General features: G+C 36.3%; 2 protein-coding genes across 11 annotated transcripts in view; one reads left to right on the top strand and one right to left on the bottom strand.

Moving 5' to 3' along the window:
- Positions 1-6,283, bottom strand: part of LOC105470143 (ATP binding cassette subfamily D member 2) — a 66,695-nt gene extending 60,412 nt beyond the window's left edge. The window contains exons 1-2 of one of the 3 annotated variants that reach the window (XM_011721922.3): positions 5,152-6,283; positions 3,454-3,634 (exon numbers count right to left, since the gene is read on the bottom strand). In XM_011721922.3, the coding sequence (XP_011720224.1) occupies positions 3,454-3,634; positions 5,152-6,090 (1,120 nt within the window). In that variant the 5' untranslated portion in view covers positions 6,091-6,283. The remainder of the gene's footprint in view (positions 1-3,453; positions 3,635-5,151) is intronic. The other 2 variants (XM_011721921.2, XM_071071890.1) reach the window with 2 other exon arrangements.
- Positions 6,284-6,560: 277 nt separating this feature from the next.
- Positions 6,561-18,418, top strand: part of REDIC1 (regulator of DNA class I crossover intermediates 1) — a 172,892-nt gene continuing 161,034 nt past the window's right edge. For 3 of the 8 annotated variants that reach the window (XR_011609238.1, XR_011609237.1, XR_011609239.1), the window contains exon 1: positions 10,415-12,986. Coding sequence is in view for 3 of the 8 variants with exons in the window: in XM_071071891.1 (XP_070927992.1) it covers positions 12,964-12,986 (23 nt within the window). In the remaining 5 variants the exon portion in view is untranslated. Of the gene's footprint in view, positions 6,714-10,412; positions 12,987-18,418 lie in introns of those variants that run through there. The other 5 variants (XM_071071893.1, XM_071071891.1, XM_011721917.3 and 2 more) reach the window with 3 other exon arrangements.

Here is an 18,418-nt window from a genome sequence, read left to right as displayed (position 1 = left end):
TAACTACTTCAATGCCTCTTTGCCAACCATTTGGTCCCATGATTAATCTGCCTCAAGCTTACCCACGTTCCTTACAGAGTAAGTTCCAATGTAGCTAATATGGTGGCAGTATGATGCAGTAGAAAAAAACAGTGCATCTGGAGTTACAGAACGCCATCCATCCTTAGGGCTTCCGCTAACTACCTGTGTGACTTTAGGCAAAGCTGGGGCTCTAGACCAGATGGCCTTTAAACTCCTCTTTTGATGTGAAAATGTCATGTTCTATATGTAATTTTATTATGAGAATTCAAATACAAATATAATCCTGTCCTTACCATAAGATTTCACTTAAAGTTTTAGGTGGATAGTACAGCAAATCTGCTATAGAATTATTTTTCCTTTCCCTTCCAACAAAAATTGTGCAGGTTCTTCCTATCTCCATTTTCACTTCTGAATTCCTAATCCACTTTCAAACTTGCTCCTTTAAACTACAGCAATGATCATATTAGCAAACATCTATTGAATATATGTGAGCCAGGCCTTGTTCTAAGTTTTACATATCTGATCTTATCTAATGCTTGTAACAACCCTGCTATCATTTCTCCTATTTCGGAAATGTGGAAATTGAAGGACAAAAGATTACATGATTTGCCCAGGGTCACAGTCTAGAAAGCAAAAAAGCCAGCGTAAGATCCAGGAAATCTGACTCAGGAGCCACAGGGTAAGAATATGATAAATATTAACAGTTGCTTCTGCCTAGGTTCTTATTTAGCCAAGGACTGTTTCAAAGCACATTAAGTATGTTACATGTAATTTCATAAAAATTTTGAAAGATGTGTATAATTATCTCTATACTTAAGATAGAAAACTGATGTACATAAAGTGTATGTAACTTTCCCAGAAAGGATAACTATTAAATAGCAGAGCCAACATTTGAAGAGCAACCTTCTTTTTTCTTTATTCTATTCCCTTTTGTCCCCCCTCTACTTCACATTTTCCCCTTGCCATTTCTTCCTGACTCACCTATTTTTCCACCTTTTTTTTTTTTTTTTTTTTTTTGCCTTAAAATATATAGCATCATGCACTTTAACGTAAGGGACAACTAAATGACTGAAGATTAGATTAGAATACATGGCATGTAATTTCAAGAACTAAAACCTTAAAGATATACTATTATCTTTAAAAAATTATTTTGGCTGAGTAAAGTCACTTGGCATTTTCATGTGTTAAGTCTTTGTATGATGAATGTATTTGGTAAATACATACATATATCTGCAAACATTACAAGCACAGATAGTAATCCTGAATATTACAGATTTTGAAGAACATTCTCAGTATTCTGTCATATGAATTCATTTTCCTGTCTATGAAATTCTTACATTACTTTTCTCTATACAAAAATTTTCTTTTGAAAGAAGCTTTAAAAAATACTTTGCTTCACTTGCCTCAATGAGGTTATTATATTTCAATCTAAAATTTTAATGTTTCTTTAATTTACCATGGCATTTTCAGGATTTGTAGGATTTATTTTTAAATATATTATTACATCTTGTTAAATAAGCTTGTTAGATTCTTTCTATACATTGTTTACTTTTTACTGGTCTCTGTGGGATTAATTTGTCACCACTTAATAGCTGCATTTTTGTTGTTCTATGCTGAATACTCCTGGGTTTTGTAATAACACCAGTGTGTCCAAGCACTGACTAACAAAACGACATCATAATCTTGTCTATAGAGTTTTCTCTAATGTACATTATATATTAAATTTTTTAAATGAGTATTGTTATTTTAAGAAATGACTTTTTAAGTGAATATCTGATAGTTTTGGCTTTTTTTGGTAAAACTAATATTAAAACCATAGATTTTAAAGTGTCTTTCTCTCTAATACTCTTTTGAAAAAGTAATTTTATTTCATTATGAAAGGATTATGTCTAAAATACTATTACTAACAATACCTTTTTCAATATAAACTTTTTAAAATTAAATTATTTTTAGTAAATTTTGAAACATAAAACCATATAAAATTCAATTTTCTCAGTGGTCTACATATACTGTCTATTACACAGTTCAGTTGTGAAGTATAATTGATATATGTATAGCACTTGCCACAGAGAAAGGCTGACAAATACTAACTTACTAAAATGAACATATTTATGTTAAGGATAACTCAACTTTGACAAGTGTTTTTGTAAGCATTAGTTAAAACATTGAAGCACTTTTTCAAAACATTTAGGCATATTGTAATTATTGTTTTTATTAGATCACTTCAAACAAATAGCTATTAATCCTTAATTCTACACAAAATAACTATAAAACAGTATAGATTCTGTAACAATATTCTTAGTTTTCTAGGTAATAATTGTCACCTTTTATTTTCTAGGTAATAATTGTCACCACATATCAAGTATAACATGTTCTGTACTTCATAAACATTATTCAGTTAAATCCTCACAACAATTCTCTGAAGTAGCCTTTCTGGTTCTCATTTTACAAATGGGGAACTAAGGTATAGAGAGTTTAATCAACTCTAATTAAACAGACTAAGAGGATACAAGTAGGAAGAGGGAGAACCAAAAGTTGAACAAAACTCTATTTCACTACAAAGCCTATGCTTTTGTCTAGCTCCTTAAACACCATGGCCAATTTTAGTCCTGTGATTTTTAAAGAGGGATGTCTTATTTTAGGAAAACAGTAGAAAATACTTCTTCAGTTAATTCTTCTCTGTTCCAACAGATTAAGATCCAAACTCCCATCCAAGGATGATACAACATTTTAACATTGGTTTTTCTTCCTTGCCTTTATCTTTCTTTGTTATTCCAAAGAATGAAAACTGTTATTAAAAACTGTTGAGACAGTGATAGGATAGAATTAGCCAGCTGCAGCTTGACAACCACCATTCCTACAAAACCACCAAATCATGCTGCATAAGAGGTTATCTATGTTATTCACAAGTAGAGGAGCCCTTGTTCCATGGCATTTAAGCATTCCCTGAAGCAATATTCCTGCTTGCCCACTGTAGTCAATTGACTTTTCAAATCACAAAACAGGGCAAATTCAGTTATAGAATATTTATAGACTAAATGTATGGGATGTGTAGAACTAACGTTTATAACACACAAGGAAAGCTTGTGTTATACTCTTTCTGAGGGTAATGACTTATTCTGAGGTTAAGTATGAACTAGAGAATCATCCTATATTAGGCAATATAATTAAAATTGCTCAAGGTCAACTCCCAGAAACACTGCATCAGAGATCTCTGAAATAGCTCAGAACTGGAAACGTCTTTGAGCCGCTGTCTTATTTTTCATACTGCTGGTCTTATTACTGGATGCTGTAAAGTCTGCCATTGTTTTGGACTATTATTAACTAGAATAATGACTATGTACACAGTTTAGCCCACATAAAACTAGCAATGGCACCTTCAAAAGAAATAATGTTAAACATATATTTGAGATTAAGCATAAATGTCATTACCACCATCTGCAAAGCCAGTCGCAGTGATAATAGGTATAGCCACCATAATTAGTCCACTACTGCTCCAAACATACTTCATCAGGAATTGTTCTATCATGATGTACCACAAACGTTTGGATAAAATGAGGTTCATCTGATCCGCTAAAGCTTTGTAACTTTTCTGAAGTTGTTTCATTTCTACCTATAGAGAGGAAAAAGAGTTGAGGACTTTCCTTAAAGACATATACATATTCTTTTTTTTTTTTTTTTTTTTTAGTATGGCATTATCTATGTGTCTTAACAACCAATAAATACAGATTAATACCAGTATTAGTTATTATTTAGTTTTGGTCACATGTGTATTATTTTTAAAAGTTTATGCTACTCAGTGGACATAATGTTGGGTATAAAATACATATAAGTAATTTATAGTTATGATATTTAAATTTTATGCATGAGATGTTAAAACTAAATGATATTAGGTAAGATATGAATAAACAATTGTTAGAGCTTTGTCCTTGTTGATTACACCAAAAATACCTGAAAATGGACACATGACATATATATGTATAGACTCTACTTTTGAACTGACTCACTTTGTTGGATTTTGTCTTTTATGCAAGAAGTCTAAACACACTATAATTTATATCATTGAATTCAATAGTTTAAGAAGAATCACAAATCAATATGATATAATACAATATATGAGGTAATTTTCAAGTGGGAGCAAGAGTCCTAAATTTACTTTAAATATTCTTTTTCAGGTTGCTACTGCTATTAAAAAAGACTGATAATTACTGATGCTTTAAAAATTAAATAATTCTGCTTGGTGATTGACATGCCGTCTTCAACAGTAGAATACTTTATTTTATTCAACAAGTCATTTAAATTAAGATTGCATTGCCTTTAAAATTTCTGTCTTATTTCGTATTCTGAAGTTACCTTCATACACTATGAGTATGTATAATTGGGCTAATTGTTTTAGGGATCTGCTTAATGTTGAAAATCTTCAATAATTGAAAACATTCTGAAACTCCTTTTGTACTCCTCATTTCTTCTCTAATCTCAGCTTTTTTTTTTTCAAAGCTGGACAAAATTTCATTTCACTTCCTCTTTTCATTTTGTCAAAATATAGTGCTGAACATGAACTAAGAGTAGTAGAAATGCCATTTTGTGAGACACTTTCCTATGCTTCTTGGGAATGGGGATGCTCCATATTGATCAGACATGCAAAATTGTTAAAAATGTCTTCTGTAAGAAATCCTGGTTCCCCCCCCTCCTTCGACAACAAAGGAACAACAAAGAATATCATTCTAAATTTTCCATTTCAATGGAAACATGTTTAGTCTTAGTTTCCAAATATATATTTTCTTCTGGTAGGTGCTCTAGGGCCACCTACCAAGTTGGGATTTAAGTTTTAAGAAAACACGTTAGAAATAATTCTGACCATATTTGAGTAACTGAGGCTAAGTAGGCTTTTTCAGAGTGTTGCAAATTTTATTCTCATGACACTTTAGAAAAGTTTGCACCCTATAATTCTTTAACTGGTTACGGTTAAAAGGGGTAATGAAGCATGTATTTTAATACAGGTTTAGATGTCAGAGGAATCTAAGACACTAAAGAAGTGGGTCCATCGACAGGACAACAGATGGTATCTGGCACTGCAGTGGCAGCTTGAACAGTCTCACATTTCACCCATCACCTTAATTTCTATCTTACCTTATGTCCTCTGTAAAAGGCAATTTCTTCTACATTGGCTATAATTCTGGAGTGCACATACCGCAAATAGCCTTTTCTATGAGCTTCCTCTGCCACCAGTTTGCCAAATTTGGGAGAACAGGCTTTCAACACTTTAGCAGTGGCATATACCACAAGTCCTGCTAATAGGGTGGGCCCAGTTGGGCTTGCTCCTCTGGATGTAGCAGTTTGAATGAGTGTATAGGAGGTCAGGATTACATCTAAAATAGGTTTGGTCAGATTAGAATACAAGTGAGCCACAGATTGGGAGAACATCATAATATCCTCTGTAAGAGATTGGTCAGGGTTTGCCAGCCTCCCATCCATATTGATCACTTTATAATAAGTCTGATTTGTAAAATAGGTTTCATAGGCATGGTCTACTAGGCGAGTTCTGAAGGCCAAAGCCAATTTGCATTCCAGGTACCTTATTGCACTGTTGACGAAGGTAGCAGGGATGGCAATCATAAGCCACTTGATTAATTTGATGATGAAAGTCCGAGGCTTCTTTTCCACAATGCTTTTCACGATTTTTCCATCCAGACCAGCCACATAGATAGACAGAAAGGTTCTTGAGATTAGAGCCACTGAGTGCAGGCAGAGCCACCCTGTTTCAGTGGTCACAAGTTTTGGAAACAAAATTTTCCGAAGTTCTAGTAGCTGTTTGAAGAAATCTGCATTCACTCCAGGCGAAGGTATTTTACAAACGGTCTCGGTGCAATGCAGTATTTCTGTGTTCTCTGCAGCAGGGTAAGCTGCTTCTTTTTTCTTCCCGTGGCCAGATTGCTTTAAACGCTTGCCAATGATGGGATAGAGGGTTTTCAGAGCATATGCCGCAGCCACCAGGCAGGCAGCCCTCTTAGCAGCACTCGATCTGGTCCATTTCACTCGATCAGCTGCTGCATTTAGCATATGTGTCATTTTCCCAGTTACCCAAACCGGCTTCCAAAAGAATTCGTTTTAAAAGATCATGCTTCACAGAAATCCCCAGCAAATGTTTCAGAAAGTCCTACAGCGTCCCATAGTCTGCAGCGTTTCTCTTCCACTGTTTTGTTTTTAATTTTGTTCTGCTGTGACAGATGCAGCAGAGCTCAGACTCCGCTGCATCTACCGGGAATAATTCTCTCAGAAGCTCCAGCTGCACCAAGCTCCTCCCTCCCAGGCCCCTCATTGGCTGTGAGGGCGGTGGGACCTTGGAATCTTAGCAGCTTCCCTTTGAACCTTGAAAATGAGGAGAGAGCAAAACGAATTACATCCTTCCTTAAACAGGAGTTCAGAGAGTTAAATGTCTATTTTTGGAGAGGGCGAATCAGGCCATCTGCTGGCGAACAAAAACCGCTCTAGCTACTGAGCATGCTCAGTGTCACTTAGAAACCCGCAGAAGTTTCAGAATATACATCACTTCGGTAAGATTTCAGTAGCTACGGCAAACAGAAGAGCAAGCAGAAAGGGAGATTTCCAAGCGAACAAAACCGTCTCTAGCTACTGAGCATGTTCAGTGTCACTTAGAAACCCGCAGAAGTTTCAGAATATACATCGCTTCGGTAAGATTTCAGTAGCTACCGCAAACAAGAGCAAGCAGAAAGGGAGATTTCCAAGAGTTTTAACGAGACGAGGAAGGAGAAGGAACCACGGAAATGAGGGAGGAGGGACAAGAGGATCAACATAAAATGAATATGGAAAAAGCATGGAAAGAATCTGAAAGGGATCAGAAAAGAAAGTGATAAGTGGGAGGGACACTGGAGAATGCCAAATATCAAATACAAACACTTGGATCTGTTTTTCCGTCCCCCCACCCCCGGCTTTTTTGGGGGTCTGATTTCACATAAGGTCTCAGAACCTAATAGACAAGTTGTAATTGAGGGTATCCCTTGTAAATAAATAGGATAAAAGTCTTCCGTGTTACAGAAAATAATTATTTGCTATGCCTCTAGACATTCTCCCTTTTTCCCCTCCATCCTACTTGTCCTTATGATAAAAATCTTCCAGCCCCATAACTGGAGATCTGATGTACTTATAATTATTTACAAGGAGGCGACTATTAAGTAAATGAGATCAATGTTTCATTTTTACTACTCCCATGTGTTAGGTAGTTTTTACTTCGAGGGGGGTAGCACTTATAGTCAAAGTTTAACCATTTGGGAATTCAGCTGGTGTTAGATGATGGAAATAACTTCTCTAGGACCTTACTTCATTTTTCAGGAATTCCTTGTCTTTTGCAAGTGTCTTTTTTGTTTGTTTTGTTTAGCTGTAGAGATAATCTACTGGCTACTTCCTATTTCTATTTGGTTATTTGATAAAAACTAAGAGTCTTAAATTTCTTCACATCCATAATGGAGGATTTAAACTGTTCAACAGTCAAGGACAATTCTGCATATTTTAAAAAATGTAAAAAGCTTTTTTTTTGTTTTGTTTTGTTTTTGAGACAGTCTCTCTTTGTCACCCAGGCTGGAGTGCAGTGGCACGATCTTGGCTTACTGCAGCCTCCACCTCCCAGGTTGGTGCCTCAGCAGCCCGAGTAGCTGGGATTACAAGTGTGCGCCACCATACCTGGCTAATTTCTGTAGTTTTAGTAGAGATGGGTCTTGCCATGTTTGCCAGGCTGGTCTCAACCTCCTGGCCTCAAGTGATCCACCTGCCTTAACCTCCCAAAGTGCTTGGATTATAGACGTGGGCCACCACGCCCAGCCAAGAGCATTTTTTAAGTCAAGGCTGAGTATATTTTTGGATATGCAAAAACCACTTTTTTGCTCTCCACTCTCCCCGCCCCCATCTCATTAAAACTCTCGGAAAACTCCCTTTCTGCTTGCTCCTTTGCTTGTGGTATCTACTGAAATCTTACAGAAGTGATGTATATTCTGAAACTTCTGGGGATTTCTAAGTGACACTGAGCATACTCAGTAGCTATAGCCAGTTTTGTTTGCCAGCAGCTGGCCCCCAACATACATACACATTTCCAGTCAATTAGAACCTTAGGAAAATATGCATTAAGCTAGAACAGAAGTTGGCAAATTACAACTGGTGGGCCAAATCTAGCCTGCCACTTAATTTTATATGACCCTTAAGCTAGGAATGATTTTTACATTTTTAAAGTGGTTGAAAATACATCAAAAGAGGAATATTTTGTCCTGTGAAATTTATATAAAATTCTCATTTTTGTGTTTACAAAGAAAGTTTTATTGGAAAACAGTCACACCCATTCATTTATTCTCTGTCTACGGCTTTTTTCAAGCCACAGTGGTGGATGCAACAAAGTCTAAAATAGATACTATTTGGCCCTTTAGAGAAGTTTGCAAACCTCTGTGCTGGAATATAAAATCCATCTCAGCATTAAATGATCTTCATTACTGAGTTTATCACAAATAAAGAACTGTCCTCACTTTTATAAATAATCATATTTTTAAGTTTTTAAAACTTCTTTCTTATGTAGTTATATTAATTCTGACAGTCATCACATATCTCTTCATTTGTTTGCATTCAATTCAGCAGATTGACTGACACATGAGTGTCAAACTCATGCAAGTTTTTTTGATAACTGGCCATATTAGTAGCACACTCCATCATCCCATTAAGACCTTTTAAGCCTGTCTGTACAGATCATAGTGGTCATGGAAGTTATTGTCAAACTCTTTTCTTCCTAAGCTCTTGCTTTTGTTGTATGCAAGGTAAGGTTGCCTTTCATTTTTGTCACATTTCCTAACAGCTAAACACAAAAGGGTTAGCAGCGACAGGACAGGTTAAAGGCCAGGGTAAACCTAACTGGGGGTGATGGCAGGATGTTGTTAGGCAGAACATGGTACACAGAAGGACGCATGGGTCAGACAGTAGCTGAAAGTCGAGGCAAGTGGCTTGCAATTCATACAACCATATTGGGGAGGAGCACGGCAGTGAGAAATTTAGAAGCAAAGGACACTAGAGATTCAAACAGGACTTAGGTGGAGGTAGGTCAGTTTACCAACTGATAATGAGGTTGTAGTGCAGAAACAAGCTTTTAGCATCTGGAGTGAGAGACTTGTGAGAATGAAGAATTGTTTATCAGGAAAATGATCAAGACAGAAATTTTGTTACCTGAATCATGGTACAAGGAAGGTTGAAAGTGAGTTACTTGAACTGTGGAAAACATCAATGTGAGATTTGATTTGATGTTGAGCCACTTACGTGAAGACCTAACTCTAACCACCTAAATTTCACTCCCACCATTCACCTCACCCTGATCTCAAGGGTAAGAGTTGGTCCTAGTGTCTGAGACTAGGCACAAGCCTTCAGATAAGGAAGAGGAAGGATTCAAGAAGACAGGAAGCCGTATAGACAATTGAGTCTATATGGCACGTAAGTAAAAATATATGGCATGTAAGTAAAAAACTAAGAATGTCAAGATATTTCTTTCAGTTTTTTCTTTTTCTTTTCTTTCTTTCTTTCTTTTTTTGGGGGGGATGGAGCCTCACTCTGTTGCCAGGCTGGAGTGCAATGGCACAATCTAGGCTCACTGCAACCTCTGCCTCCCAGGTTCAAGTGATTCTCCTGCCTCAGTCTCTCGAGTAGCTGGGATCACAGGTGCCCACCACCATGCCCAGCTAATTTTTGTATTTTTAGTAGAGATGAGGTTTTGTCATATTGACCAGGCTGGTCTCGAACTCCTGACTTCAGGTGATCCACCTGCCTCGGCCTCCCAAAGTGCTGAGATAACAGGCGTGAGCCACAGCGCCCGGCCTTCTTTCAGTTTTTTTCTATTGGCAGTGTGCAATTAAAGCTAAGAGAATGTTAATTTAGTTTGAATTCCAAACTGGGAAAGAAAGAGGAGAAAAAAATCATTTGTTACTGTAGTAAAAAACATATATAGGCCTACTTTCCACACAGACATCTCAACTTTATGTGTGTTTATATGGGAAAATACTGAAATTTTCTTAAGAGGGGAGAAATCGTCTTAGAAAAGATCTTGAGAAACAATGAGAATAATTTTAAAAATCAATAATTCTCAAATCACTGTGCTCTCAAGTGTGACATTCTCACGTACACTACCAATATCCATGAAAGAGATGGATTAAATGGAGTTTATAGATATAGAAAATACAAATTAGAGACCATATATGTTTTATGAACTGTAAAACATCAGAAATTATTTTTGTAATAAAAGAATTATATATACATGTATATACATAAATGTATACATAACATATATATGTGTTGCATGTTCAGATTATGAATATCCAGAAAGTAAATAATTTTTAGAAATAGGTAAAGATAAATTGTTAAAGGTTTGAGAATTTTGAATGGATTTCCTTCTCAATAAATGCTTAATAGTATTTCATCTGTGCCATATTGCTTTCTTGAACTGTTTCCTGACCCAAGAGATTACCTAATTGCTCTACTGGCCCTAAAATAACACAGCGTTGGACTCTCTTATTAGCTATCAGTCATGCTAGCCTTACTCATGGAGGCATAAACAACATGGAAAATGAGATTTTAGGTCAACATTTCAGCTATTACACATAACTATCTAATACCTGGTTCACAAGGAAATGTCTTTTTCTGTGAAGGAAAACCCAGTAAATATCTTGTCTGAACATGCATCTCATAGGTTACTCTTTCCTTAGCCTAATTCACTGCCTCCTTGTGACTGGAAGGAAAGAAGTGACTCTAGTAAGGGAGAAGAAATGGCCCATCCAGCTCTCAGTTCTAATAAGAACTAGGTATTAGATAGTTATGTGTAATAGCTGAAATGTTGACCTAAAATCTCATTTTCCATGCTGTTTATGCCTCCATGAGTAAGGCTAGCATGACTGATAGCTAATAAGAGAGTCCAACGCTGTGCTATTTTAGGTCCAGTAGAGCAATTTTTATGTATTTTTCTTTTTAATTTTAATGGGTACATAGTAGGTGTATATGTTTATGGGGTACATGAAATATTTTGATACAGGCATATAATACATAATAATCTTTCAGGGAAAATGAAGTATCCATAACTTCAGGCATTTATTATTTCTTTGTGTTATAAACATTCCAATTATTCTCTTTTAGTTAGTTTAAAATGTATGATAAATGTTAACTGTAATCATTCTGTTGTGCTATCAAAACTATATGTTATTCATTCTATCTAAATATATTTTTCAACCCATTAACCATTTCCACTCCCCCAGTCCTCCACTAACCTTCTCAGCCTCGGGTAACCATCACTCTACTCTCTATCTCCATTAGTTCAATTGTTTTAATTTTTGGCACCCACAAATGGAGTGCCAGCTCTCAGTTCTTTACTCAACAACTTGGTCAACCTCTCCTTATGTCCCTTTACTCACAATAAAGAAAAAAAGAGTCAGTTAATCCCTTAGCAAATTATTTCCCCTTTCAGTTAATTTAGTCAATATATTTTAAAATGTTGAAAGTAGGAAAGGCTAATACACAGGGCCATTGCTCCTCCTTGCCTGTATGGTTTTGTTACTGAAAAAACAACTCCGTGTCAAAGTCTAATATTCTCTGAAATGCTGAATTCACTTGGTCTAATTCAATTTTAGATATACCTTGGTGAATTTTGTCATAAAAATCAGGATTTATGTGATCAAACAGGATGTCTACCTGGGGACATAATCCTATTCTAAATACTATTTTCCAATGACTTAACAAAAAATTGATTACTATATATCAAATTGTGAAATCTTCCCCAGGTTATGTTCTGGAAAAACACATGGCAATTTAAGAAAAATATACTTTGTGCATTTATTTGGAAGAAGAGATGCCTAGTTTCTAACCAAAATATTATAGGACAGCTTGTAAGATAATTGTTTTGTAAGGATCTACAAACATAATACAGAAACAAATAGCATAATTCAATTTTTGTTTTGAGATTTTTTTCTTCAGTAAGGATTTTAACATGTTTGGACCTTTACATCTAATTAAGTTTTGATCAAGCTTTTTTTTTTTTTTTTTTTTTTAGCGGAGTCTGCTCTGTTGCCCAGGTTGGAGTATCTCAACTCACTGCAACCTCTGCCTCCTAGGTTGAAGCGATTCTCCTGCCTCAGACTCCTGAGTAGCTGGGACTACAGGCGTGTCCCACCACGTCCGAGTAATTTTTTGTATCTTTAGTAGAAACGGGGTTTCACCGCGTTAGCTAGGATGGTCTTGATCTCCTGACCTCATGATCTGCCCACCTCGGCCTCCCAAAGCGCTGGGATGACAGGTGTGAGCCACCGCGTCCGGCCTGATCAAGCTCTCTTAGCAACTCAATGCACAGAATGGTAACTTACTACAGTGCTATGTTTCTTATAAACACCTGTTTACGGAGTATTAAAACTGCACGTGAAGAATATTTAAGGAATTTGGGTATGGGGTAATTAATGGGAATGGAAACATCATTTTTAGCGTTAGTGATCCTTAACTGTGTCCTTGCCTTCTTTTTCTTTCTCAAGTCTGGTCTCTGATTCGAAAAAGACGTCAGAGACCTGTCAGAACTAGGTAAAATTATGAAGGAGATATTTTGAAACACGAATCCTGTGGCCCCTGTCAGATAGTTAGGCTTCCATTTATTTAGGCTTGCCTTGCCTCCGCGATGAAAACGTTGTCAGCCAGGCCGGCTGCTTTGCCACAGCGTCCCCTTGCGGCCCTATCAGGACCGGAAGCAACACGCAGAAGCCGCAGAGGCTGTTGGGAGGTTGGGCCTCGGGCCTTGGACCAGAAGGAGCTTCTTCAGGCTCTGAGACTGTCAGGAGGCCCTGGGGGATCCCGTTGAAGCTGCGATTTGGCGCAGAGCTGAGATGTCTGAGCTCTAGACGCAGGGACCTCGGTGTCAAAAGATTTGCGAAGATGAATTGGGTCGGGGGGTCCCGGTAAGTTGTGCAGCTGGAGTTTGAGACTGGGACATTCATTCCTACACCTCTTTCTACTTTCCGGCGGAGAGGTCACAGCCTTAGCTGGAAAGAACTTGGTAGGAAAGGGTCTTTTTATTGTTATCCAAATCGCGATGGAGACTCTATAACCATGTCTCTGTTCCCAAAACAAAACGAACTCAGCTTCTTCCCACTGCCTTTAAAAAAGGCTTCACCTGTGGGGGCCCCGTGAGCAACCTTCCCTGCTGCCCCTCCTCCCCTTCTCCATGTTCTATGCGCTGTTACTCTAATGAGGCCTTTTAGCACCTGAGCCCTCCCCTACTGCCTTTTTTTCCGGGTCTGCACCTCTTTTAGGTTCTTCTGAGTTGATACATAGTCTTTACATTTGGAATTTGGAAATTATTTGTGACCAGTCCCAGCTGCACTTAAATCAATGGCGGGGCAGCAGTATCACCATAAATCCAAATTGTAGTTTGTATTTTAAAGGGAAGTAAAGTGAACCGTTTTTACTTGAGTAACTTGAGAGAATGTGCCATTTATTTTGTATTTAGAATTGATAACATAAAGCGTGATAGATTGACAATTTAGTTTTATATAACCTATTCATTGTTATTGACCTTAAAGTCCAGCTGAGGGGAGATCATGTGGGCCTGTAATTTCATTTGATCAAAATTCTTGATGAGAAGAATTGTTTTGACTGAAACAAGAAGCCATTACATGTAATTTTTTTTGTCACAAGTAGACCCAGGACAGTAATTATGTGGTTAGATTATAATGCGTTTAAGTTCTAAAGAATTTATTGGAGGAAAGACAGCTTTTGTATTCACTAAGTATCGTAACTATGCCTGATAATTTTAGCATGCACTTTTATCCTGTTGAATATGCTAGCATTGTATTTTAGCAATTTACCTGAATTACTTCTGGCTAGTGTTTTGGCAGCAGACTTGTACTTTGGAGAAAAGTAAAAATTTATTTACAGGCTTCAACAGGATTGAGTTGATACATGATTATAATGTGATGTTTTTGAATTTAATATTCTTTAAAATATTAAATAGGATTATATGAAATAATTTTACAAATGCTTAGCACTATTAAAATGTAGATGTTGCTATTATTCTGTCATATATCACAAACTTTTATGGCTATTTTGGGACTAATATTTTAGTTGCTATTGGGAGGACGCAAAAACAATATACTGCAGGAAATATGTACTCTAGGATTATGTTTCTGAAAATGAGGTACAGCAACTGGAGGTGCAGCATCTGGAGATACTAGGTACTGGGGGTTTAAGAAACATGGTTACATCTCTCCGAAGCATCAGTTTTAATCAGAGATTAGGGAAAAAAAATTATGTGTTTAAATTTATACAAACGTCAAAGTCAAAATAAAATATAGAGACAAATATCTAAATTTAATGTTTTATTTGGATTGCAATTCAGGGCATACACAAAGTGTGTCTTTGGTATGTCTGAAGAACAAAGAAAAGGGTGGGGATTTTACAAAAAAAGAGAAATGTTACATATGGTTTTGAAAGAAAGTTCATTGACAGTAGTAAAGTTGTGAGGAGCTGGCAAGCTCTGATTGGTGGGTGATGGTGGTAGTTAAAAATTAGTCATAGACTCCTGGAAGTTCATTTTAGTAGTTATTTGGTATAACTGGTCCTAGGCAGTTTCAGCAGCTTGGCTTGCAGAGAATCACGTTTTTGGAGCAATGCTCTGTGCCCTGAGTGCTTTTGCCTCCTGGCTTCTCAACTCTGATGTGGTTGGACAATACAAGAATGACTCAATTTGTGTGATCAACCTTCACACAAATATGGATGTATTGTCGAGTGAAATGAAAAACTCTTGTGAAATGTTCAGATAAACTGCAGTTTTAAATAAATTTTACGTGGAGGGATGGGCTTCTTACGGTAAAGCCCCAGATTAGTAATTAAAAAAAAAATGAGTATCTCCATTTTCGACTGTCAGGCAAGGGTAGACAAGATTAGTTGATCTTGGCATTCATAGTGTCCTAAAGGGCCTCAATCTGAAATAGTGCTTTTAGCAACCAGTGGCAGGTGATTGGAGCTAATAGAATAGAAATTTTAATCTTTATCCCAAACCATCCTGGAGTACTTTTTACCCCCTCCATTGTTAGGGATGTTTTGGTTAAACATTTTAAGAACTATTAGGAACTTAAAATACAGACAAGTGAAGTGATTGGAGAACAATTCTAAAGTTCCTTCAGAACAATTCCGGAGTATTCAACAGTAAGTAATTCAGCAAATATATTTTTTACATGACTGCCTTTTTAGGGAATTGGTAAGATGTAGAGGGGGATTCAGAAAAGAAAAATACATCTGGTCCACAAAAAGAACCTATGAGAGAAAGAAGAGATTAAAATTAGGTAAATCACTGTAATAATAGATATTTAAATAGGACTTAATATTGTCGCAAGCACTGTTCTAAGTGCTTCTTATTCATTTGCTCTTAAGAATGCTATGATTTATATACAAATATTATTCCCATTCTACTGATGGGGAAGCTGAAGCATAGTTAGTTAATGTTAAGTGACTGGAGTAGAGTCACCCAGCTAGTGAATGACAGAGTTAGGATTTGAGCCCAATGTGCTTACTCTCCATGCTATGCTGTATAGAAAGATGAGTGCCACAAATAAAGTAAATAAAACTATCACGAAAAAGGGCTGTGAAAATTCAGAGAAAGAAGAAACAGGAAGTTACCCTAAGCCTTGAAGGACAGAAATAGTGCACAGAGCAAGCACCAAAGGGAAACAATGAAACACTGGTTCTTAAAATTAAAATGGAGGTGAAATAAATACTTGATCAAATTGGAGACCTAGGTTTCAGCGAGGCTTCTTAGGAAAGGGAAAGATGAGTTGCAATGGAAGGTATTAAGAACTTGAAAAATGTTAGTTTGTGATACCAGGTAAGTCTGCATTAAGACACTTAAACAGTTAATAAAGGGCTCTCTGTATACTTTTCTCAAGTGAATGAATGAAGCAAATCTATGTTTTAGTAATAGCAACCAGATTACTTACACTAATTTGAAGTAGATTGTTCTTGTATATAGAAACCTGATAATTATTGAGTTTAGTTGCAGAATCATTTGATAGGAATATCTTTACAGTTTTACAGTTGCAAAGATCTTTATAGCTTTTCTTGTAAAAACGAAACTGGGCATTTGACCTTTTGCTGCTCTTCAATTTAGGGACTTTACCAGTCATACATAAAATATCGTTTTGTAATGGAAAGAGCCGGTGATTGGGGAAGAAATAAGCTTCCCTTATTTTCCTTTTTTAGTTGCTTACTTAGTTTGGCTTTAGTGTTTTGGTTTTTGGCCATCTTTGCAAGATATCATAACAGTGCATTTCAAACCAAGGCCTCATTGAGGGCAAAGAAATTGATCTAAGAAATTAATTTACATGTATATGATAGGAATTCCCAAGCTACTGTCTCTTTGAGACTTGATAATCAATGATAATAGCAAGTTTTTCAATTTAATAGACTCTTTTTTCTTTTGTTCTGAAGTTATATCCTTGTTAAGTTTTTTGATACTAAAATGCCCCCTTTCATTTTTAATCCTTTTTTGACAAAATTAAAATATCAATCTATTGTCAGTCCCACCAGTTAATTTTTTTTTTTTTATTAATCTGGGAATTAGTGACCTACACCTCTCACATTTATTTCATATTTGCTAGAAGTCACCCCTGAGACCGTGTATTTTTCTAATCAGGTTGAAGTGCAGATTTGAGAGACAACATATGTAAGCACTGATTTGTTTTTAATTTTGAAAAGATTGTTTTATTTTCTTGTTTATTAATGACTAGTTTCACCAAATTCATACTTACTTCAGGTATGAAGGTGGTAGTAAGAAAGGAGGAAGATAACATATAACCAGACTTTGGTCCGCAAAATGCTATTCAGAATCACATCGGTTATAGATCTATAAATATACCACTATACATGCAGCATAAGATATTTTTAAATTAGGGAGTTTATTTTTATAATTCAGATTGGAGAATGCAATCAATGTCGTAAGAAAGACCTAGCCAAAGTTCTTTAGGTGAGGGAGAGGTTACCATTTGTAAATGTAGGCCTAGACTTAGTTCATCTAAGCAAAATATTATTGAGTGCTGTGTACCAAGCACTGTGGCAGGTGTAAGTACAAAGTAACTGAAATTTAGTCTTTTTCTATAAGGTTTTAGTGTATTGGGGAAGAAAAGTATGGTTTGCCATTAAGTTAGAAAATATTTAATGTCAGAGGCCAAAATAGGATATAAAAAGTAGATAATGTGAACCATAGTAGAACATAGGATAGGTTTAGCTGAGAGTTTGGCTACTCAGAGGCAAGGACAAAAGAAGGTTTGATGGAGAAAAACAAAAAATAAAAGCATTACTTGAATAGTTGGAGATAATGTCTGCATATGTCTGCTTGATGGTGAGTTTGTAAGCTAGACAAAGACGTTGAACATTTATGTTATTGAGGAGTCATTCAAATTCAGAAGTCACGTAGTGAAAATTGTATCTTATGACTATTAGTTTGTGGTGTTAGTGGTATTTAGGTTGGAATATAGTGGGGAGAGACTCCAAAATAGTGATACCAGTTAGGATTCTGGTAGGAAAAAAATGTAATACTATTTTTCCATTTTCAGATATAACTTTGTTCTTGAAACTCAATCCACACAAGTCCTAATTTCGTTTTGTACGGATCACAGGCTGTGTAAATTTTGGTTAATTATTAAATTTTCCATACAGGAGCAGATCCAGGTTGTGCAGAGCCCTGATTGTGGAAAAAGAATACAAAATTGTGACTACAAAATTAGATACAGGGCCTTGGAAGGGGCACATTCAGGTGAAGGACCATGAAGCTTAAGCTTAATTAGCGTTACAGTAAACTAGCCTCTGTCTCTATGCTTCTCTATGTTTCTTTCTTCATGTGTTAAATGTGGGTAGTGCTTAAATGTACCGCGAACATCATCCTAGTTTGCCTGAAATGGTCAAGGTTTATGCCTGTGGTCCTAGTAGCATGCCCAGTTTAGCATTTGTCTCAGAGTGTTTGTTTTTTTTAACTAAATATAAACTACCATTAATAATTCTGTTAAAATGAGCCCAGATAGAATCAATGAACATTCTTTTTCTTTCTTTTTTTTTTTTTTAAAATCCTCTGCCTGGTTCTATTAGTGTGTGAGCCATATGTGCAGTGAAGAGAGTTCTCACTTTAACATGAGGTTAAATCTGGAAGACATCCAGTGGTAATCCAGCTCTCTTTTCCTGATATTTTCCAAATGGAAATTAACAAACAACTCCTTTTAAAGATTGCATGATGGGCCCTTGCTCATAAAATGGAAGTGTGCTGGGACATGAGCAGCTAGAGACAACTAACTTGCTCTGTACGGTGGGAGAAGTATTTATTGCTGCTGTCTCTACTGGCCAC

The sequence above is a fragment of the Macaca nemestrina genome, chromosome 10, assembly GCF_043159975.1.
Source record: "Macaca nemestrina isolate mMacNem1 chromosome 10, mMacNem.hap1, whole genome shotgun sequence".
NCBI classification, from domain to species: Eukaryota; Metazoa; Chordata; class Mammalia; order Primates; family Cercopithecidae; genus Macaca; species Macaca nemestrina.
This window is presented reverse-complemented; position numbering and strand designations above follow the sequence as displayed.